Below are 24,474 nucleotides of genomic sequence, written 5' to 3'. Positions count from 1 at the left end.
TAGAAAGCATCTAGTGTGTCAAGTGAGGAGAAGGCTGGAGCCATTGACATAGGGTGGATGATGTGTGGAAGTCAGAGGAAGAGACTGAATGGGACTGGGGAACCAAGGAGAGAAGCAGCTCTGCAAGTCCCAGTTCATTCAATGGGGAGCCTGAGGGGGCTATCATTTGCATGCAGTGTGAGGCCTTTGCCACAAGGGTCTCAGATCTATCCCCACCTCGCACCTACACCCAGACTCAGGATCAGAACGACACCTATGCCAGTCTCATCAAGAAGGAGGAGACCCTATACACCCCACCTGTGAGAGGTTATAGACACAGACTTCCCAGGTTCTCTCGGTTCCAGTGCCTTGTACAAAAGGAGGTAGCCCTAGAGTATGGGTATGATTATCCATATGCTCCTCTGAGATCTTGGAAGAGATTGAGGCCAAGAGGGGGGCGTGGTGTGAGGAGGAAGTTTTGGACTTTCTTTACATCCCCAAGCCATATGGGAACAAGACAAAGCCTGAACTGTGAGACACCTTCTTGTGTGTCAAGGCCAATTGGAACTTGGGGCGGTCTATCTACATAGATCATGTGGAAGTTTGCTGCCCAAATGGAAAAGGTCAAGCTTGGGCCATCAAGATTTGAGACCCTGCAGGAAAGATTGTCTGGATACCCCATCCTGACTATTATTGCTGAACATACAGAAATTCCCATTCCTGTCAGAAAAGTTAGGCTGTCAAGAGGCTAGTTAGCCTGATCATTGTTCAGTTACTTGAGCTAAACGTTAAAAAGGGGCTAGAGTGCCCAAAGAGCTTTCACCACAGTAAAAACATTGTTGTTAGGGCTGGAAGTCATATTTCCAAACTCCCTTTCCCTTGTATTCTTGCAAAGGAAGATGGGGTTCAACGAAACATCCATACAGTTTCTTCATTTTCAAGAAGGATTGTGTCCACAAAAAAGCTTCTTTTGTTAAGCCAGGGGCTGCTACCTGGAAGAGGACTATCTCTCTAGTTCACAGAGACTTCCTATTCAAAGAACTCCAGTGAATACTTTTTGGCTTTGTTCTACTGTTTTCCTAAAGAAGCAATATCTGCCAGACACCCTGCCAAGATCCTTTGGGAAAACAGGCCAGGATCACTAAAGGGTCATCAGAGACACTTTGCGAATAGTTTTTGGGCCAGTGGGCCAGGATGGGTGAAGTACAGAAGAGGAGACTTTGCCAAGATACTTTGTTCCAAGGACACTTTGTGAAGATCCTTTTGGGCCAGTTGAAATAAGTCTCGTGGAGATTATTTTTTTTTTTTTTGTTTTTTTTTGTAAACTTAGACTTTAGGTGTGAATGGGCCCTAAAGGTAGCTGATATCTCCTGTTAGACAATTGTCACCAGAATAAGTGTCTTCTCTGAAAGATTTCCCCACACTGCCCATTCCAGTGATAGCTCAAAATGTTAAGATTTCCCATAACTTCCTATACAGGAGACAATGGTCACCAGGACAAATAGAGAGGATGATCTTTTGCAGCTGTTCAGCTTGAACCTCTGGCAATCTATCATTAAAACTTTCCTGTAGCTTCTAAATATCATACATTTTGTTAAATATTAACAAGTTATGACCTTGTTTGTAAGATAGGAGAGAGAGGCCTATTACATACTCCAACAGAACCCTTTATTATTTACACACTGACTCAATTTCTAGGAAAACGAAACTCAATGAAGAAGCATTGTACTAAGTGTAATCCTGGTGTAGAAATAACACACCTGAACCAAAACTAGAAGAGAGAAGGCATTGGGATTTTTCTCTGATGATGGAACCTATGGACAAAAAGCAGGAGATCCTCAACTTCACCCTTCCCAGTAGTCCGTCCGAGGAGACGCAGTACACCCGGGTTCTCCTGCAGCTCTTTGGATACGCTGGCCATGGAAAATCAGCTTTTATCAACTCCTGCTTCTACACCCTCAGCACGGAGAAGTATCAGATGCACGCCAAGACAGGATCGAGTGACACCATTATTACAACCAGAAGAAATGCATTTAAACTAACCGAAACCATCACCATTGTGGACAACAGAGGGTTTGGAAAAAAGAAGAAAAATGAAGAGGCCATCGCCTACGCTCAGTTGGGTAAGATGTCAATCCCTGCTCCCTCCCTTTTTTTTTCTAAAGGGTAACTCTACTTTCATGGGGGAAAAAATAGCAAATAAAGAAAAAAACATAGCGTATTCAATGGGGACAAAAGTCATATTTTGTTTTTTTTTTTCCCATGAAAGTTTATTGAGAAAAATAAAAGTTTCAAGTAACAAGCAAGTGTAGCACGATACAGAATTTTTTGAAGTGCAGAGAAACAAGAATATTATGCATATCAAGAGATAATATTAAAGGAGAGTAACCTGTAACCATAAACATAAACAGAGAACAATTGGAATGATGTCTTCTTCAAGGATTTACATTCCTCGTATTATGCTTATAGAGATAATAGGGTTAGGAAAAAAGATATGTTATCTTTAGATAAGAAGTGGAACTATTAACAGTGCATGGGAAACTGGAGGCCTATGGGCCATATTCTTAAAAAAAATAAAAAAAAATAAAAAATAAAAGTCCAAGATACAAATCAGAAGAGGATTGAAATCTATGGTACCAGTTTCCTTCCGAAGGCTAAACATGGGCCTTTTTCTGACACTTGTTGTTTACATGTTAAAATCAGTATTTTTTTGCTAGAAAATTACTTAGAACCCCCAAACATTATATATATATATATATATATATTTTTTTTTTTTTAGCAGAGACTCTAGAGAATAAAATGCAGATTGTTGCAATACTTTATGTCACAATGAATTTGCGAGGCGGGCTTACAAACACAATATTTTTTGGAAAAAATACACTTTTTTAAAATTAAAAAATAAGAAAGCAGGAAAGTTAGCAAAATGTTTTCTTATAAAGTGAAAGATAATGTTACGCCAGGTAAGTTGATACCTAACATGTCATGCTTCAAAATTGCGCACGCTCCTGGAATGGCGACAAACTTTGGTACTTAAAAATCACCATAGTCAACGTTTTAAAATTGTTTTACAGGTTACCAGTTTAGAGTTACAGAGGAGGTCTATAGCTAGAATTATTGCTCTCGCTCTAACGATCGCGGCGATACCTCACATGTGTAGTTTGAACACTGTTTACATATGTGGGTGTGACTTGTATATGCGTTCGCTTCTGCGCGCAAGCTCGGAGGGACGGGGTGCTTTACTTTTTTTTTCCTATTTATTTTACCTTTTATTTTTTTATTTTTACACTGTCCCTTTAAAAAAAAAAAAATGCGATCACTTTTATTCCTATTAAAAGGAATGTAAATATCCCTTGTAATAGAAATAAGCAGGACAGGTCCTCTTTAATGTGAGATCTGGGGTCAAAAAGACCTCACACCTCACATCTACACTAAAAACAAAAAAAAAAGTCATTTTTTTTCAGCAAGAAAAAAAATGGGCCCATTAAGGCCGTTGGGCAGAAGCGATGTATGAGGTCGCTCTAGTCCTCCAAGGCCATAGAGTGGAGCGGGGGCCATCTTGCCCTCACTCAAATTCCTGCCTGAGAGGAGAGGACTGGATCGTTTTCCCCACTACCGACAGCTCCGGTAAGTGGGCGAAAATGACCGGGAAGCGGCGGGAGGGGGGGGGGGCACCTCTCTCGCCCCCCATAAAAGTGATCCCGTGGGGAATCCATTGCTGGGACCACTTTTATGTGAAAGAGTACCGCCCGCCCTGTAAGAAAATACCAGGGTTATGGCAGCCATCTGCTGCCATAACCCCGGTATTTAATGTCAAAGTACCAATGTAAAACTGTGGCGGGCGGTCCGTAAGTGGTTAAGCAGGTATACCAGGATGAATCTGATTAATTCATTGAAAAAAGGTTAGTATGTGTTGGTATAGAGATGGAATCTACGCAGGGGGTGTTGGAGAATGGCACTTGGAGTTTGGACTGGAAGGGGAGTTAGAATTATATATATATGGAAGGGTCTCTGTATGTCCAAAGAGAAGTCAGGATGAGAGAGATGATGAAAAGAAAGAGAAAGAAAAGGAGAAGAGGGAGAAAGAAAAAAAAAACGAAGGGGGGGGGGGTGTAGCAAGTTGATATGTGTTGTAAGAGGGACCCCATGTTGATTTTGAGTATAGTTGTAATCAGGGGGGGGGGGGGATCCTGCGCTAAAAGATGATACAGATAGAAACTATATTTAGCAGCTAGAACACTGGACCTATAGAAATCCAAACAATAATGTAAATCAAATAGTGCATCGCTAAAAAATAACCTAAATAAGTAAGTTATAAAAATTGTAAGTGCAGTGCAATCAAACAAAGACCAACATGTAAAAAGTCCATAAAAGATCATGAATCCCAGGTCTCGATCAAATGGGGAGAGTAAGAGAGTCCAAAAACAGAGGGTTAAGTCCCAAGATATGGTGAGCAGAAAGGAAAAACACCCGTGATGAATGGATAAAGTGGCTGCTTACCAAACGGAATGGGCCCCCAACTTAATGGACAGGCCACTCAGGCTTGGGAAAAAAACACTCAGGATAGACTCCTTCCTCCACATGTATAAACCAGGATCACCTCCAGGTACTCCTTTAAATCTCCCAGATATCCCATAAAGTCATGAATAACTAATGAATGGCTCCGATGTTAGTGGTGATAGGAAGAGAAAGGAAGGAGACCATAGCGTAATCCAGTATAAATCATCATGCAAAATTTATTGGGTTCTACTTACATAACAAGAAACAATACAGGCAGTCATCATAAAAAATTGCGGCGTCCCGCAGTCATGAAAGAAGCCGGCGTCGAGAGGGGCGTGACAAGTGTGGTGTCCGGAACCGCCCGACCGGTTTCGTCAGAGGTGACGTCGTCAGGGGCGTGGTTGATTTACACGATTTTGAGTATAGGATGGGGTCCAGAAGTTACATTTTCATAAAAGTTTATTGCCAAAGATAAGTTGTCCAAAGAACAAAAGTACAAGCTAAAGAAAAAGGGCACAAAAATAGTGCACAGGAAGCGAACCATCGTGTACTTCTAACAAAATCCAACTAGATGTCTTATATGCATCAAAAGAAGTACATTCAAATATTGGCTCACAAAATAAAGAACATACACAATAAAACATTTATAAAAATGTGGGGGGTGGACTCACTTTTGTGAGATACTGTAGGTACATAGTTAGTCAGTTTGAAAAAAGACATTAATCCGACTAGTTCAACCCAGAGAGAAAACACACACACATATATAGAAAACCCCCCACATACACAATCCCATACCCACAGTTGATCCAGAGGAAAGCAAAAAAAAAAACAATAATAATATTGTCAATGGGGGAATCCCTCCCACTGCCCTAATGTATTCTGATAGTGGTTTCCTTGCCATTAGAATACAATGATCACTGCTGGTGGGCAGTGGTCACTATAGCAAGTGGCAATGATTGTATAAAAAAAAAAAAAAGAAAAAACAGCAGGCTGGTTGCACTGAAGTCGATCAATAGATATACTGTATAGTTCCTACTAAACTGGTAGAATTTTGATGCATCTATGGCAGGCTTTAGTGATGTATTTTTTTTATTCCACTGAGCTGTCCTGTATCTAAAGGGGCACATTAGCCACAATAGGAAGAAAGCTTTGAGAAGTAGGCTGGACACCTTTCTTTACTCTTGCCTTTCATCCAGACTTGGCTTCTTGTGATGAAGGAGAGGATTTCTCAAACGCTTCCCATGCAGGCTCCCTTCCATCCCCTAGGGCAGTGGTCCTCAACCCTGGCCTACAGGGCCCACTAACAGGCCAGGTTTGCAAGATAACTGAAATACATCCCAGGTGATATCATTTTCTGCTCAGTGATTGCAGTACTCTAGTCTGCATCTCCCCAAGGTAATACTTAAAATCTGGCCTGTTAGTGGGCCCTGTAGGCCAGGGTTGAGGACCACTGCCCTAGGGCACACGTATCAAACACAAGGCCGAATCTGGCCCTCCAGACCATTTCATGTGGCCCTCGCACCTCTCCTGCAGCTGCAGAAGAGCTCCAGCCCTCCTCCAGACCCTGTACTTTCTGCTTTCCAGAAATTCCTCTAGCTTTAAGGTAAGGGGGGGGGGTGCACTGTGATGTAAGGGAGGGTGGGGGGACTCAACTTCTGATGGTGGGAAGGCTCTTGACATCTTATGTAAAGGTAGGGGATGCTCTGGACTTCCAGTCTTACAGATACAACCGGCCCTTTTGAGGGCAATCATAAAGCTGATGCGGCCCGCAAATAAATTGAGTTTGACACCCCTGCCCTAGGGTCACCATACACATTACAATTTGGCCATGCAACCTTTACACAATCAACTTTAGATTTACCAATTGTATAAAATATGAGGCCCTATCTGCTGTAATCAATCCTATTAATTTGGAGCCAGTCAGACAGGCCTTCTACATAGTTGTTAGTAGATCTAAAGGAGATTGTAATCTTAGATTGTATAATGTATGGTGACCTTTACATGGACAAAACTGCACTTTACAGTCAGGAGGTAGCTCACAGCCACCACTGCCATTCCAACCTGACTTGGGTGTTTGATTGTAATGGTGGCCATACACACATTTTGGCTGGTTCCTCTGGATTTGCTCAGTGGGTAGCCCCGTCGACCACCTCCCACCCTACATTCCTCGATTTAAAAATCAACAGTCAAAAAACTGTCATCTTAACAGTGTCTGCAACCAGTCAGGTCCTGGTAGGTTAGCCCATCCACACTGTATAGGCTGCAGGCCAAACTTTTTTGTGCCCCTCCGCTAGTTCGAGATCACCTGAAAAGGAATTGGATAGTTATTTTTTTTTTTTTTTTGTTTATTTACCTTTTAATTGAAGATCGTAAATACTCACCTCAGAGTACTTCCTCCCTCGGAGCCGCGGCTCACCCCGTCACTTCCTGTCTCGCTATGATTCCTGGGAGCTGAACGTCATCGCTCCCAGGAATCAATGCGACGGCACCGGCCCCGCTCGTCACTTCCGGGCGACGCCGCATTCCCCTGCTAAACGGCTTCTGGGCATGCCCAGAAGCTGTGGAGGAATGCGGCGCCGCACCGGAAGACACGAGAGGGGCCGGTGCAGGCGCATTCTGGGACAAGAAGACGCGGAAGAAGATACAGAAGAGGACCGCGCCGGCTTCAGCTGCCCACAAGAGAGATGGAAACGCTGTGGAAGAAATTTTATAAGTAAGTATTTCTTCTAAAAGGTAAGTGCGAACCGGGACAGATCAGAGGCTAGCCATTGTGGAATGTGCTAGCCCTGACTGTCCCGGGGGTATGTTTATTAAAAAATGAATTCTGTGCCCGGAACTCCGCTTTAAGGAAATGCAATCCCAGGGAACCTTTAAGGTGCTCTGTGAATTCTGGAATTATATGCATCATATGAAACTGACCTCAGGCAAGCAGCTAAATACACAAATACATTTTACCACCTAGATATCATAACTGCAGAAGGAATATGTACAGAGTAGAGGACTTTGAAAGCACTTTATAAAAACTTCACTTTTTGACCTCACATATGGACAATGATAACCATTTCTCCTATCTTCAAGTCATAGCAGACCCTGGACACACTCTCCTTTCAGAAGCCCACATGGAAACAATGGTAATCATTTGTTATGGTGCTGGAGATCCCAATGATAGCTACTGACTGGTGCTGTAAAAGCTCCAGAGAGGGCGCTGAAGGAAAAGGAAGAGAAGTCAATTTTCTCTGTCTGCCTTGACTACTTAACCCTCTACTAGGAGATTCAGACTCCATATAATTTGGCTATCAGCTATACAGATTATGTATATGGGGTTTCTTCCTTGTGTGTGGTGCTTTCTCTAGGGGACTTATGTTCCCCTCCTCTGTGGCCCTAGCATGGAGGGGAATGTTTCATAAAGTGCCTTTAAAAGTCCTCGACTTTTTACATATTTCTTATGTAACTTGATTTATCTGGATGTGGCATTTTTATTTGAGCCAGATTACACAATTATTAGATATCGTATTGACGAAATGTTTTCAAAAAGTGTCAATACTTTTTTAAACTAAGTTATAGATATAAAAGTGCAGAAACTTTTTGGAGACCTTTTGTACGATTATTTATTTTATTGGTTTAAGACATATTTAGGGTGATATAAGCCTCAAGCCATGAATGGGTGGTGATAAAGTCATTCAGCATAGGTTTCTGGAAGCACAGTCCCAAGGGACCTGTGATGTGCTCTCTGCATTCTGCTTGAAGTGCATTAAGCAGAACTGAACCATGGGTAAACATCCATTCAGTCCCGAGACTTAGGGTGCATTTCCACATATTAACGCACCTGCACTCTGTTTGGTTGCTAGAACTTCCAGAAAGACTTCCTGTGATTAGCTTCAGGAGGCAGCCCCATTTAAGGCACCATGTCTTTATGGACCTTGCTTTGTGCTCTGGTCCAAATCATTTGGTGGAGGGGGGGTTATGGTGTGGGGTTGTTTTTCAGGGGTTGGGATTGGCCACTTAGTTACAGTGAAGGGAACTGTTAAGGTATCATCATACCAAGACATTTTGGACAATTTCATGCTCCCAACATTGTGGGAGGAGTTTGGGGATGGCCCCTTCCTGTCCCAATATGATTGCGCACCAGTGCACAAAGCAAGGTCCATAAAGACATAGATAAGGGAGTTTGGGGTGGAGGAACTTGACTGGCCTGCACAGAGTCCTGGCCTCAACCCAATAGAAAACCTTTGGGATGAATTAAAGCGGAGACTGCGAGGCCTTGGAATCCAACATCAAATGCGCTTCTGTAAGAATGGTGAAACATTCCCATAGACACTCTCAAACCTTGTGGACTGCCTTCCCAGAAGAGTTGAAGCTGTTATAGCTGCAAAGGGTGGGCCAACTCAATATCCCAATACTTTTGACAATATAGTGTAGATGTGCCACTATACAGACAGGTTAAGGGCATCCCCCAGATTTGTAAGGAATGTTGCCCTTAAATTGCTCTTCCCTATTAAACCAATTTTTACTTTTTTTTTTTTTTTTTGGTTTGGTACTTGTTCATTGAACACAAAGTTTTTTTCAGTCTATCCATAAAGGAACCCAGTGGAATGTGAAGTATGGGCAGTTTCCACTGCTGATCTTTCTTAGCTACCTCTGGCTTAATGAGGTTGTAAAGTCATTGATCACTAGTCCTGTAATATATACTGTGCAGTGTCTGTGTTTTAAAAAAATTATGCAGCAATACCTTATTTTACTGTGCCACTGTGTGATCACATGACCTCCCGGCACTCTCCTTCCCTGATCTGAAGACTACAGTGGGAGGGGCTGAGATGCCTTTCTGAGATCAGTGGGTAGGAGAGGAGGAGAGTGGTGGGAGGTCACGTGACCTCAGCCTGTAGGAGAGGAGGAGAGTGGTGGGAGGTCACGTGACAGCACAGAGGCGCTCTGAAATAAGGTATTGCTGCATATTTTTTAAAAAAACCTCAGACACTGCACTGTAATTTCTGCTGTAACAAAGGGGGTTACAGGATTTGTGATCAGTGACTTTAAAGCCACTGCAGAATAGCGCTGAGGGCGGAGGGGAGGGGCGGGGTGAGGAGAAAATGACTCATACACATAGACTCCCGAGCTGATAGGGAGGGGGAGAGGAAAAGACTGCGGCATGAAGGAGGTACGTAAACTGACCACGGTGTCATGGATCAGCAGCCATGATTACTATGGTAAGCACGCTAAGGGGAACACAGAAACAGGCAGGATCACCCATGTGATTTACAGCATAGAGAGGAATAAATTACACAGCCACATCCTTTGCATCAACAGATAGCCAAAAGGAGAGGTCCGCAATGACAGTCCACATTGAGGTTTCAGATTGTTATACTCTACGGAAAGCCAAGGTCACCACAGATGGGACAATATGATGAAGGTATGGAGAAGGATCGTATTATTCTTCATAATTATATATCTGTTTTTATGCTCAGGACATTTTCTTCCTCTGGATGAGGAGGTGGAATGGACAGAAGATTTTGTTCATATAATGTCAAAGGTGGAGGATTCTGACCTAACACCCAACTACAAAGATTTTATTGTCCCCATATTTGTTTACAGGTATGGACACATGGAGAGTTTTATATTGCTTATGTCATGAAATGTCATTACTAACACCCAACATACTTATATAGTTAGTCTGGTTAAAAAAAGACACAAGTCCATCTAGTTTAACCAACAGAAGAAAAAACTATTATATATACAAACCCACATCCACAGTTGATCCAGAGAAAGACCAAAAAACTCCAACAAAGCATGATCCAATTTGCTCCAGCAGGGGGAAAAAATTCCTTCCGGATCCCCCGAGAGGCAATCAGATATTCCCTGGATCAACTTTACCTATAAATATTAGCATTCAGTTATATTATGTGCAGATATTAAAGAATCCAGGCCTTTTTTAAAGCAATCTAGTGAGCTGACCAGAACCACCTCTGGAGGGAGTCTATTCCACATTTTAACAGCTCTTACTGTGAAAAAGCCTTTTGTTATTTAGAGATGAAATCTCTTTTCCTCTAAACGTAAAGAGTTCTCCCCTGTCCTCTGTGTTGACCTTAAAGTGAAAAACTCAACACCAAGTTCACTATATGGACCCTTTATGTATTTATACATGGAGATCATATCCCCCCTTATGTATTTATACATGGAGATCATATCCCCCCTTATGTATTTATACATGGTGATCATATCCCCCCTTATGTATTTATACATGGTGATCATATACCCCCTTATGTATTTATACATGGAGATCATATCCCCCCTTATGTATTTATACATGGAGATCATATCCCCCCTTATGTATTTATACATTGTGATCATATCCCCCCTTATATATTTATACACGGAGATCATATCCCCCCCTTATGTATTTATGCATGGAGATCATATCCCCCTTATGTATTTATACATGGAGATCATATCCCCCCTTATGTATTTATACATGGAGATCATATCCCCCCTTATGTATTTATACATGGTGATCATATCCCCCCTTATATATTTATACACGGAGATCATATCCCCCCTTATGTATTTATGCATGGAGATCATATCCCCCCCTATGTATTTATACATGGAGATCATATCCCCCTTATGTATTTATACATGGAGATCATATCCCTCCTTATGTATTTATACATGGTGATCATATCCCCCCTTATGTATTTATACATGGAGATCATATCCCCCCTTATGTATTTATACATGGTGATCATATCCCCCTTATGTATTTATACATGGAGATCATATGCCCCTTATGTATTTATACATGGTGATCATATCCCCCCTTATGTATATATACATGGTGATCATACCCCCCCTTATGTATTTATACATGGAGATCATATCCCCCTTATGTATTTATACACGGTGATCATATCCCCCCTTATGTATTTATACATGGAGATCATATCCCCCCTTATGTATTTATACATGGTGATCATATCCCCCCTTATGTATTTATACATGGTGATCATATACCCCCTTATGTATTTATACATGGAGATCATATCCCCCCTTATGTATTTATACATGGAGATCATATCCCCCCTTATGTATTTATACATGGTGATCATATCCCCCCTTATATATTTATACACGGAGATCATATCCCCCCCTTATGTATTTATGCATGGAGATCATGTCCCCCTTATGTATTTATACATGGAGATCATATCCCCCCTTATGTATTTATACATGGAGATCATATCCCCCTTATGTATTTATACATGGAGATCATATCCCCCCTTATGTATTTATACATGGAGATCATATCCCCCCTTATGTATTTATACATGGAGATCATATCCCCCCTTATGTATTTATACATGGAGATCATATCCCCCCTTATGTATTTATACATGGTGATCATATCCCCCCTTATATATTTATACACGGAGATCATATCCCCCCTTATGTATTTATGCATGGAGATCATATCCCCCCCTTATGTATTTATATATGGAGATCATATCCCCCCTTATGTATTTATACATGGAGATCATATCCCCCCTTATGTATTTATACATGGTGATCATATCCCCCCTTATATATTTATACACGGAGATCATATCCCCCCTTATGTATTTATACATGGTGATCATATCCCCCTTATGTATTTATACATGGAGATCATATCCCCCCTTATGTATTTATACACGGAGATCATATCCCCCCTTATGTATTTATATGTGGAGATCATATCCCCCCCCCCCCTTAATCTCCTCTTCTCAAGAGAGAATAAATTCAGTTCCTCTAATCTCTCCTCATAGCTGAGCTCCTCCATGCCTCTTATCAGTTTGGTTTCCCTTCTTTGCATTTTCTCCAGTTCCCCGATATAGTTTTTGTGATCTGTTGCCCAAAACTGAACGGCATATTCCAGATGAGGTCTTACTAATTATTTGTTCAGGGGCAAAATTATATCTCTCTCTCTGGAGTCCATGTCTCTGTTAATACAAGAAAGGACGTTGCTTGCTTTGGAAACAGCAGCTTGGCATTGCATGCTATTATTAAGCTTATGATCTACCAGAACACCCAGATCCTTCTCCGCTATGGATTTCCCCAGTTCTACTCCCCCTAGTATGTATGATGCATATTCTAACCCCCGAGTGCATAACTTTACATTTATCAACATTAAACCTCATTTGCCCCATAGTTGGCCAACTAAACACTGAGGTAAGATTGTAAGTTGGAGACATCCTGTAAGAAAGTTATTCCACTGCAAAGCTTGGTGTCATCTGCAAAGACTGAAATGCTACTTTTAATCCCAGACCCGATATCATTTATAAAGATATTAAAAAGTAAGGGTCCCAACACTGAACCTTGGGGTATACCACTGATAACCTTAGACCAAGGGTCTCAAACTAGTGGCCCTCCAGCTGTTGCAGAACAACAATTCCCATGAGGCATTGCAAGGCTGACAGTTACAAGCATGACTCCCATAGGCAGAGGCATGATGGGACTTGTAGTTCTGCAATAGTAGGAGGACCGCCAATTTGGGGACCCTATCTTAGACCATTCAGAGTAAGAATCATTAACCACTACTCTCTGAATTCTGTCTTTTAGCCAGTTTTCTGTCCATGTTCTATCCAACATTGAATGTTTCTTTTTCTGGTCAAGTCTAATTATTACCATATAACTTAAAGTGATATTAAAGGCGTTCTTAAAAAAAATAATAATAATAACAAACATGTTATACTTGTCTGTTCTGTGCAATGGTTTTGCACTCTCCCTCTTCTCGGGTCCCTCGCTGGCTCTCTTGGCCTCTCCCTCCTGCCAAGTATCCCTAGAGCATGCTGCTTTCAATGGGGGCACCCAAACAGGCTCATTCCTGACCCACGGCTCTGTGTGTCCATTCACACACAGAGCCATGACCCCCTCTCTCTCCTCATTGGCTCGCTGGCTGTGATTGACAGCAGCGGGAGATAATGGCTTCCACTGCTGTCTCAGCTAACGAGGAGGGAGAGTCCCCGGAGAGCCGAGGTTCTAATGCACATTGGTGGATTGAGATGGGGCTCAGGTAAGTAATAGGGGGGTTGATGGGGGAGCTGCACAGAGGAGGATTTTTACTTTCATGCATAAAATGCATGAAGGTAAAAAACCTTGAGTCTTTAAAACCACTTTAAAGTGCTATTAACCCCAAAACAAAAATGTAATTTATTTCAACTTGCCAGTCCTTAGATGTGATGGTTCCCTTTCGTTTTCTGCTTTAGGCTTGTGTCCCCTTATTTTCATTTGTTGACCTGGCCAGTGACACATTTCCTGTCTTAGGGTGTTTGCATTCTGGATGAAGAAGTAAAGCATACATCTTTGGACAGCAGCATTGTCAGTCTTGGGGGAGGGGAGTGTTAGATGCACTAAAAGGTTTAGATGGACTTGATTGACAAATTTAAAGGAGTTGTAAAGTCAGAAGGTTTATTTTATCTTAATAAAAAACCTTCTGGGTGTGGCAGCCTCCCCAGCACTCCCCCAATGCTTACCTGAGCCCCACTTCTGTTCAGCGATGTCCATGAGTCCCTCAGCTATCGGGGACTCTCCCTCCTGATTGGCTGAGACACAGCCACGGCTCATGCGGCTGGCAATCAAAGTAGGTTAGCCAACCAGGAAAGAGAGGGGGTGGGGCCAAACAGCAGCTCCATGTCTGAATGGATAGATGGAGTTGCAGCTCGGGCTCGGGTGCCCCCATAGCAAGCTGCTTGCTGTGGGGGCACTCAACAGGAAGGAGGGGCCAGAAGCAGCAACAAGGAACCCAAGAAGAGGAGCTTCCAGGCTGCTCTGTGCACAACCAACTGCACAGAGAAGGTAAGTATAACATGTTCGTTATTTAAAAAAAAAAAAAAAAAAAAAACTTTACAGTCACTTTAAGTTCAACTCCAACTAACATTTATTAAGCAGTTACAGTAAAGTTTATTTATTTTTTCCTTTAGGATAAAGTTTTTACATAAATAAATAAAAGCAGACCTTTGTAAGCACCCCTGTCTGTGCAAAATGGTTTGTCTCATCTCTGTAAACTGATGCATCTGGAAGAGAGCTTGTTCTTTTGAAAAACAACAGACTTGCCTGCAGATACATAACATTACTTGTTTATCTTCTAGAAATCCAATGATTGGATCAGTTAGTTCCTAATCGGTTAGGTAAATTTCACAATTTTGGTGGTCAATGGGGGGGGGGATTAAGGTTGTTTTATAAGTATGTGCATCTCTTCATCCTGATAATGGGGGGGGGGGTTATAAGGCAATGTGCAGACATACCATGTGCTTGTATTCCATAGTCTGTTGAGCCTGAGCAAAGATGCAGGCTGTGCTTGAGCAGGGGGTGAGTTCAAGCGCTAAACAGTGATTGGAGGGGGTGTGCCAGAGGAAGGCTGCGATTGGTCAGGGGGGCATAGTGACTTAACAAACTACCAACTCCAGGCATGCTGGATACACATCTGGAGCCTTGTATCTCTGAATGGCCAGCCAAATGATGAGAACTGACCTTGATAACACAGATCAGCTTCTGTGCTTTGTGTGGTCTTCTCAAGGAAGAAAGGTAACTGGCAGGATCAACCAGGCTCTTCAGATGGAAGTTGTACATGAAAATGATACACACTCTGATTTAATATAAAAATTGATGGTAACATATACAGTCAGGTCCATAAATATTGGGACATTGACACAATTCTAATCTTTTTGGCTCTATACACCACCACAATAGATTTGAAATGAAACAAACAAGATGTGCTTTAACTGCAGACTTTCAGCTTTCATTTTAGGGTATTTACATCCAAATCAGGTGAACGGTGTAGGAATTACAACAGTTTGTATATGTGCCTCCCACTTTTTAAGGGACCAAAAGTAATGGGACAATTGTCTGCTCAGCTGTTCCCTGGCCAGGTGTGTGTTATTCCCTCATTATCCCATTTACAAGGAGCAGATAAAAGGTCCAGAGTTAATTTCAAGTCATAGAGATAGCAAAAACATTAGGTGTGGCCAAATCGACTGTTTGGAACATCCTTAAAAAGAAAGAACGCACCGGTGAGCTCAGCAACACCAAAAGACCCGGAAGACCACGGAAAACAACTGTGGTGGATGACCGAAGAATTCTTTCCCTGGTGAAGAAAACACCCTTCACAACAGTTGGCCAGATCAAGAACACTCTCCAGGAGGTAGGTGTATGTGTGTCAGACCAAGATCACTCTCCAGGAGGTAGGTGTATGTGTGTCAGATCAAGGACACTCTCCAGGAGGTAGGTGTATGTGTGTCAGATCAAGAACACTCTCCAGGAGGTAGGTGTATGTGTGTCAGATCAAGAACACTCTCCAGGAGGTAGGTGTATGAGTGTCAGATCAAGAACACTCTCCAGGTGGTAGGTGTATGTGTGTCAGATCAAGAACACTCTCCAGGAGGGAGGTGTATGTGTGTCAAAGTCAACAATCAAGAGAAGACTTCACCAGAGTGAATGGAGAGGGTTCACCACAAGATGTAAACCATTGGTGAGCCTCAAAAACAGGAAGGCCAGATTAGAGTTTGCCAAACAACATCTAAAAAAGCCTTCACAGTTCTGGAACATCCTATGGACAGATGAGACCAAGATCAACTTGTAGCAGAGTGATGGGAAGAGAAGAGTATGGAGAAGGAAAGGAACTGCTCATGATCCAAAGCATACCACCTCATCAGTGAAGCATGGTGGTGGTAGTGTCATGGCGTGGGCATGTATGGCTGCCAATGGAACTGGTTCTCTTGTATTTATTGATGATGTGACTGCTGACAAAAGCAGCAGGATGAATTCTGAAGTGTTTCAGGCAATATTATCTGCTCATATTCAGCCAAATGTTTCCGAACTCATTGGACGGCGCTTTACAGTGCAGATGGACAATGACCCGAAGCATACTGCGAAAGCAACCAAAGAGTTTTTTTAAGGGAAAGAAGTGGAATGTTATGCAATGGCCAAGTCAATCACCTGACCTGAATCCGATTGAGCATGCATTTCACTTTCTGAAGACAAAACTGAAGGGAAAATGCCCCAAGAACAAGCAGGAACTGAAGACAGTTGCAGTAGAGGCCTGGCAGAGCATCACCAGGGATGAAACCCAGCGTCTGGTGATGTCTATGAATTCCAGACTTCAGGCTGTAATTGGCTGCAAAGGATTTGCAACCAAGTATTAAAAAGTGGAAGTTAGATTTAGGATTGTTAATCTGTCCCATTACTTTTGGTCCCTTTAAAAAGTGGGAGGCACATATACAAACTGTTGTAATTCCTACACCTTTCACCTGATTTGGATATAAATACCCTCAAATTAAAGCTGAAAGTCTGCAAGTTAAAGCACATCTTGTTTGTTTCATTTTGGTGGTGTATAGAGCCAAAAAGATTAGAATTGTGTCGATGTCCCAATATTTATGGACCTGACTGTACATTAAACTATTCAGAATTTTTTCTTCTAAAGAATTTAACTTCCTTTAGTGAGCTGACAATGCTGCCTCTGCTGCACTAAAATCCCAAGCAGTGTTGGCAGATTGCCTGCTGGTCTACAGGACTCCATCTATCACCGTCTCTGGCTCTTTCCACATGCATACATAGAATAATTTACAAGCAGAATATTTCTGCTGTCCTGGCTCCCAAGAGCCTTCCCACAGACTGTGTGTTCATGGAAAGGATCTCGTAAAATGTAGTTCTGGGTTCTGCCCTGTGTCAATAGGACCTGATCTTTCATAATCTGATCCTTTAAAGCGGAGTTCCAGCCATTTACTCACCTGTCCAACGGTCCAGCGATGCGGCCGCCCGAAGCCTCGATCCTCTCCCTCGGCGCCGGCATCACTGCTGTGGGCACCCGGCTGTCACAGTTTGTGGCTTCACAGCCGGGTACCCACTGCGCATGCGCGCCGTGATTGGCCGGCAATCTTCTGGGACCTCTGACGTGTCCCAGAAGATTGCAGGGAGGGAGGGGGAGAGGAGAACTTCCGTTCAGGGCGCCGCGGCGCTCCGAGCGGAAGTGGGAGCGGGTACCTCTCAAAACTCGGTACCCGCTCCCCCCCCAAAAAAATGACATGCCAAATGTGGCATGTCAGGGGGTCAGGACTCCCTAAAGCGGAAGTTCCACTTTTGGGTCATGCTTTAAGTTTGGGTCATGCCTGGATATATACGTTAATGGTACTAATGTTTGATTTTTCTACTAGCATGAAGGATTCAATGCCAGAAGAGCAAATAAAAGAAGTGAAGACATTTTTCATGAACTGTCGGGATATGACAGGTAAATATGTTTGAAAAAGAACTGAAGATTTATTGTGATAAATGGTCATGGATATCTTTAGAAAGATGGCCCAAAACTTAAAAAAATTCATCAATAAATTCTGTCTGTAAATTTCTTGCCATTACCATAAACCACCACAAAAAAAAAAAAAAAAACCCCTTAAAAAATAAATAAATAAATAAATTCTACTCCTGACATTTGTGGGATACCATGCCTGTTGCTAAGATTTATGGTTTGTATCCGCAGTAGGGCCAAAGAACAACAGTGCGCATTTTGATTTGTTTGCTCTACATAAAAACACTGGCACTGACCCAAAATAAAAAAATATATATTCTTTAAACCTTACCTAAAACACCCTGACCCTGACTTTGACCTGAAACTAAAGTAGTTAAATCCTGATCTGGCTATTTAACTTTTCATTTTTAACTTCTAAAATTGTATTTTTTCTTTTTGGAAGTACTTTTTTTTTTGTCTAGTGAGAAGAAAAAGATACCACATACACTATATTCAGGGCCAGAAAAAGGGGTGGGTGGGAAGGGCGGCTGCCCTTGGTGCAATGGTTTACTGTAGGCATTAGAGCGCCTTCCTTCTGTTACAAGGCTGACAGGAGTAGTGACAGCAGCAATGATTTTGACAAGCGAGAGACTGCTGGGCGTAGGATCCCCTAAGTTTGCACATCATGAACTTGGGGTGGGGATGGAAGTGGGGGTACAGTTTGGCACCTTTGCCTTGGGCACTGGATGACCTTGTCCCGGCACTGACTATATTTCCAAAAGTATTGGGACGCCTGCCTTTACACACACATGAACTTTAATGGCTTCCCAGTCTTAGTCCGTAGGGTTTAATATTGAGTTGGCCCACCCTTTGCAGCTATAACAGCTTCAACTCTTCTGGGAAGGCTGACCACAAAGTTTAGGAGTGTGTCTATGGGAATGTTTCACCATTCTTCCAGAAGCACATTTGTGAGGTCAGGCACTAATTTGGATGAGAAGGCCTGGCTCGCAGTTTCTGCTCTAATTCATCCCAAAGGTGTTCTATCAAGTTGAGGTCAGGACTCTGTGCAGGCCAGTCAAGTTCCTCCACCCCAAACTAACTCATCCATTCGTCTTTATGGATCTTGCTTTGTGCACTGGTCCAAATCATTTGGTGGAGGAGGATTATGGTGGGGGGTTGTTTTTCCGGGGTTAGCCTTGGCCCCTTAGTTCCAGTGAAGGGAACTCTTAAGATGTGAGCATACCAACGTTTTTTGGACAATTTTATGCTCCCAACATTGTGGGAACAGTTCGGGGATGGCCCCTTCCTGTTCCAACATGAACAGGAAAGGGTGAGTCAACTCAATATTGAACCTTACGGACTAAGACTGGGATGCTATTAAAGTTCATATGTGTGTAAAGGCCGGCGTCCCAATACTTTTGACGATATTGAACCTTACGGACTAAGACTGGGATGCTATTAAAGTTTGTGTGTGTAAAAGCAGACGCCCCAATACTTTTGGCAAAACAGGGTATCTTTTCTCCATTCAAAATCCGAAATAATACAGGGGTCGATTTTACAGTTAGTGATCATTGATAGCCAATCACATGTGTTCATGTGATCAGGAGCCAGTCCTCCCAGCTCCAGAACATTAGTATGAGACCAATAACAGGTTGGTCTCCATGCTGGGAGCATGTAAAGAAGAAAACTTCGAGCATTCTGGGGTGCACATATATGCAGCACCCCAGAAGAAGGCCTACCCTTGTGACACCACGTATACACAGTATCTACATTATATAATATAGGTACCTATAGAGCAGAGTTCCTGCCCTCAAGGATTTTACAATCTAAATTCAATACTTCTTATTCATATAAAATAGATTGTTGGAGAGGCATGGACTTTGAAGGCACTGAGTAATAAAAATAACAATTTTATTAGTACACAACTAAAACATATAAAAAATATGAACATTTCGCCTAAAAAAAGGCGTAAATATATGCAACCACTGTATCAAATTGGCAAAGTACAGATATACAAACAAATATTGGTAACTGCAGTAATTAATGAATACGTCACATCAAGGGGATCTTGTAAAAGGTAACAGGTGACATCGATGTGATGATGGATATACAGAGAATTCATAGAGCCAAATTGGTTGACATGTTTCGCTTGGATAGCTTCTTCTGGAGCTAGTAGTAGAGTGCTCTGCATAATTGAAAAACTGACATTAGCTAATATAAACGTATAACCATCAGTTTATGTAGGAAAGTCCCGCGCTATGGAGATCAGGGGAAAGGGGAGAAAGGCTCCCTGAAATATAGCCAAAGGCTATATCAAATATGTAAATGGATAGGGGTAGTGAATATGGTGCTGCCCTATGAGTGTTGGGTAATAGATAATGTGTCACAAGGATAATAATTCTGAGCTCATAAATAAATATAGATAAATAAAAAGTCTTATACCACAAAAATAAAATATATACAGTGCCTTGCGAAAGTATTCGGCCCCCTTGAAATTTTCAACCTTTTGCGACATTTCAGGCTTCAAACATAAAGATATAAAACTGTAATTTTTTGTAAAAGAATCAAAAACAAGTGGGACACAATCATGAAGTGGAACAAATTTTTTTTGATATTTCAAACTTTAAAAAATAAAAAACTGAAAAATTGGGCGTGCAAAATTATTCAGCCCCTTTACTTTCAGTGCAGCAAACTCTCTCTAGAAATTCAGTGAGGATCTCTGAATGATCCAATGTTGACCTAAATGACTAATGATGATAAATAGAATCCACCTGTGTGTAATCAAGCCTCCGTATAAATGCACCTGCACTCTGATAGTCTCAGAGGTCCATTTAAAGTGCAGAGAGCATCATGAAGAACAAGGAACACACCAGGCAGGTCCGAGATACTGTTGTGGAGAAGTTTAAAGCCGGATTTGGATACAAAAAGATTTCCCAAGCTTTAAACACCCCAAGGAGCACTGTGCAAGTGATAATATTGAAATGGAAGGAGTATCAGACCACTGCAAATCTACGAAGACCTGACCGTCCCTCTAAACTTTCAGCTCATACAAGGAGAAGACTGATCAGAGATGCAGCCAAGAGGCCCATGATCACTCTGGATGAACTGCAGAGATCTACAGCTGAGGTGGGAGACTGTCCATAGAACAAGAATCAGTCGTATACTGCACAGATCTGGCCTTTATGGAAGAGTGGCAAGAAGAAAGCCATTTCTTAAAGATATCCATAAAAAGTGTCATTTAAAGTTTGCCACAAGCCACCTGGGAGACACCAAACATGTGGAAGAAGGGGCTCTGCTCAGATGAAACCAAAATCAAACTTTTGGCAACAATGCAAAACGTTATGTTTGGTGTAAAAGCAACACAGCTCATCACCCTGAACACACCATCCCCACTGTCAAACATGGTGGTGGCAGCATCATGGTTTGGGCCTGCTTTTCTTCAGCAGGGACAGGGAAGATGGTTAAAATTGATGGGAAGATGGATGGAGCCAAATACAGGACCATTCTGGAAGAAAACCTGATGGGGTCTGCAAAAGACCTGAGACTGGGACAGAGATTTGTCTTCCAACAAGACAATGATCCAAAACATAAAGCAAAATCTACAATGGAATGGTTCACAAATAAACATATCCAGGTGTTAGAATGGCCAAGTCAAAGTCCAGACCTGAATCCAATCGAGAATCTGTGGAAAGAACTGAAAACTGCTGTTCACAAACGCTCTCCATCCAACCTCACTGAGCTCGAGCTGTTTTGCAAGGAGGAATGGGCAAAAATTGCAGTCTCTCGATGTGCAAAACTGATAGAGACATACCCCAAGCGACTTACAGCTGTAATCACAGCAAAAGGTGGCACTACAAAGTATTAACTTAAGGGGGCTGAATAATTTTGCACGCCCAATTTTTCAGTTTTTTATTTGTTAAAAAAGTTTGAAATATCCAATAAATTTCGTTCCACTTCATGATTGTGTCCCACTTGTTGTTGATTCTTCACAAAAAATTACAGTTTTATATCTTTATGTTTGAAGCCTGAAATGTGGCAAAAGGTTGAAAAGTTCAAGGGGGCCGAATACTTTCACAAGGCACTGTATATATATATATATATACACTTAGGATCAATGATAAAGCATAAATTATATGTGCAATAGTGACATTTATAAAGTGCTAAGTGACATTACATAGTATAGTAGCTCCCAGTGGGGTGATTATTGTGGCATAAGGTGCAAACAGTAATTGACCAATGTGGTTAAAGGGAAGTGAAATAAATAATATTAAATCTAAAAGATCTAAAAATTGTAATGTAAATCAAAAAGTGGAGACACGAATAAATATATTAATAAATAAATCCAGTGGTAAGTATAAAGTGATTGGTGCAATGGTGTAATAAATATATATATAAAAATCTAAATAAAAATACTGCATATATATATAGAGTGCCAGATGGACTGTGTTACATATACAAGTGCACAACAGGTAAGTAAGGTGCACATAAATTTATGCACAGTGAAAATTATAAAATGTTCATTGTTTCAATTATAAATAATAGTCCATAAGTGGTGGTGTTCAATCTTTGTGTGGCAATCCCCAAAACTCTTCTTAGAAAAGTTGGTGCCCAGGGTGGTAATAAAATAGATTGCACTCACCAGAGTGCCCAACCCCACACAGGGGTGTTAGGCAGGGGTATATTACAAGCTGTATACCACGGCGTGGAAATGGCTGGTCCTGTGGGTCCTAAGTACTGTTCCTACGTCTGTACGTCTTGGTACCAGGGAGGGTAGGGGGGTAGGTATTGCTCCTTCAGCACTCAGTATGCTTCCCAGTAGGTACTCCAGCAGTTACATATGTGAATGAACAAGGGGGGGACACATAGTGTAATACCGTAATAAAAAGGTTTATTCAAAGGCTTCATAAAAATGGGTACTCACAATTTTATAATGGATAGTTTGCATAAAACAATGTTCAAAGTAAGAGAATGACTGTGTAGACAAACTGCCGAGTGGTTGTAGCTTCGGAACGCAAAGCGTTCCACGAAAGGTCCCGGATCAGGAAGTGAAGCAACTATGCTGTACGCGTTTCGTCATAGACGTCTTCATTTTTTAAAAAATAAGTAAAACAAAAAGTGCAATAAGGTATAGCAAGGGATGGCAATACACTTCCAGAATTAACACAGGTGCACATATATGCAGCAGGTAGTGCAATGGTTGGGATTTAAATCAATGACACAAGTGCTGCTATGCAAAAGTGCTAACCACTTAGCCACTGGCTTCAATTGAGTAAAGAATAAATGCACTTTCAGACACAGATCACTTATTCTTTTCACCCATTTGCATGCCTGTGTAGTACAGCCCTTTGGACTTCTCTGGGGCGATCTCCTGGCCAAAAGTAGACAAGCCCCATAGAAGCCTATGGGGCTCTACTGTGCAGGTATAGCCAGGACTCAGGAGACATAGTCTACACCAGTGGTCCTCAACTCCGGTCCTCAGGGCCCACTAACAGGCCAGATTTTAGGTATTACCTTGGGGAGATGCAGACTAGAGTACTGCAATCCCTGAGCAGCAAATTACATCACCTGGGATGTATTTCAGTTATCTTGCAAACCTGGCCTGTTAGTGGGCCCTGAGGACCAGGGTTGAGGACCACTGCTCTACACCACTGGATGTAATCAATGGAGTCTGCAGCTGTCAGATCTAAGTAGGTATTACTAGTGGAGGGGGAAGGTGAAATCTTTTAGGTCATTGCAAAAGGCAATTAATATTTCCTTATTACCACAGGTGTTTTCCCCATTGTTGTTCTTACTAACAAGTTTAACAAACGTGGTAACAATCTGGAAGAAGCCTTTAGAAGTGCGGGAGCAGAAGTGGTGATGGCCATTGAGAATTACACCCCAGAAGACCACATGAAGACACGCGGGCGAACAGCTGATATACAAGAGGTGATCTGCAATGCTTTGAAAGATATAAAATTCCGCATGGAACAACCACGGGATCCAATGAAAGAACGCTTAGAACGCAAGAAATTCCTTCTGAAGTTTGCATATGAATCTGCAGCTGAAGAGCTAAAATCTGAAGCTAAAAATAAGGAGTATGAGAGGTTAAAAGCTCTGGCAGATAAAAACTGGTTCAATAAATTTCCATACGGTAAATAACACACACATTCATGGTTCCTCTTACTGAACACTACTTCTAAAAATGCTTCTTAACCAATGGCAATTAATACAGCTTTTCTAGCAGTCTTGCTGGGATGGATGAACAAGTATTTGTAGAATGGCTGCAATACTCACATTTCTAGGAGAAAGTGTTGATGATAGATATTGGCCGAACACACTCTTGTTTGGTTCGCACCAGAACTCCCGAACAGAGAAAAATTTCTGACCCGAGCCAGTGAACCCTATTAAAGTCTAAGGGACCTGAGCTTTAAAAATCGAAATTCCCCCTTTTTAAAGGCCTATATTTAACCACTTTAAGACTGGAAGATTTTGCTGCTCAATGACCAGGCCACTTTTTTCAAATTGGCTATACACGACTTTAACTGACAATTGCGCGGTCGTGCAATGCTGTACCCAAACCAAATTTACGTCCTTTTTTTCCCACAAACAGAGCTTCCTTTTGGTGGTATTTGATCACCTCTCAGCTTTTTATTTTTTGCGATATTAATAAAAAAAAAGCGAACATTTTGCGAAAAATTGACATTTTCTACTTTGACTGTTAAAAAATATCCAATATATTCAATTTTTGGCATATATTTAGGCAAAAATGT

The 24,474-nt window shown here is 41.8% G+C and overlaps 2 protein-coding genes across 2 annotated transcripts in view; both read left to right on the top strand.

Annotated features, from left to right (window-relative positions):
• Window positions 1–24,474, top strand: part of LOC309558391 (uncharacterized protein) — a gene marked incomplete at its 3' end in the record, with an annotated part of 897,500 nt that overhangs the window by 344,525 nt on the left and 528,501 nt on the right. The gene's annotated exons all lie outside the window — the stretch shown is intronic.
• LOC309557487 (uncharacterized protein) lies at window positions 1,703–23,921 on the top strand. The gene is made up of 4 exons (XM_082260213.1): window positions 1,703–2,102; window positions 9,939–10,065; window positions 17,655–17,728; window positions 23,490–23,921. Exons 1-4 carry the CDS (start codon window positions 1,784–1,786, stop codon window positions 23,861–23,863), a joined length of 894 nt encoding a protein of 297 aa, XP_082116339.1. The 5' UTR covers window positions 1,703–1,783; the 3' UTR covers window positions 23,864–23,921.

This window comes from Pelophylax lessonae (assembly GCF_965119305.1).
Source record: "Pelophylax lessonae genome assembly, chromosome: 6".
In the NCBI taxonomy this organism is placed as follows: domain Eukaryota; kingdom Metazoa; phylum Chordata; class Amphibia; order Anura; family Ranidae; genus Pelophylax; species Pelophylax lessonae.
Note: the sequence above shows the minus strand (reverse complement) of the source record. Positions and strands in the feature narration are given on the sequence as shown.

Excerpts from the sequence above, each read along its gene's own strand:
- LOC309557487 (XM_082260213.1), top strand. The coding sequence starts at position 1,784 with ATGATGGAACCTATGGACAAAAAGCAGGAGATCCTCAACTTCACCCTT. Across the intron at positions 2,103-9,938 it reads CATCGCCTACGCTCAGTTGG|GACATTTTCTTCCTCTGGAT; the intron begins GTAAGATGTCAA and ends TTTTATGCTCAG. Across the intron at positions 10,066-17,654 it reads GTCCCCATATTTGTTTACAG|CATGAAGGATTCAATGCCAG; the intron begins GTATGGACACAT and ends TTTTTCTACTAG.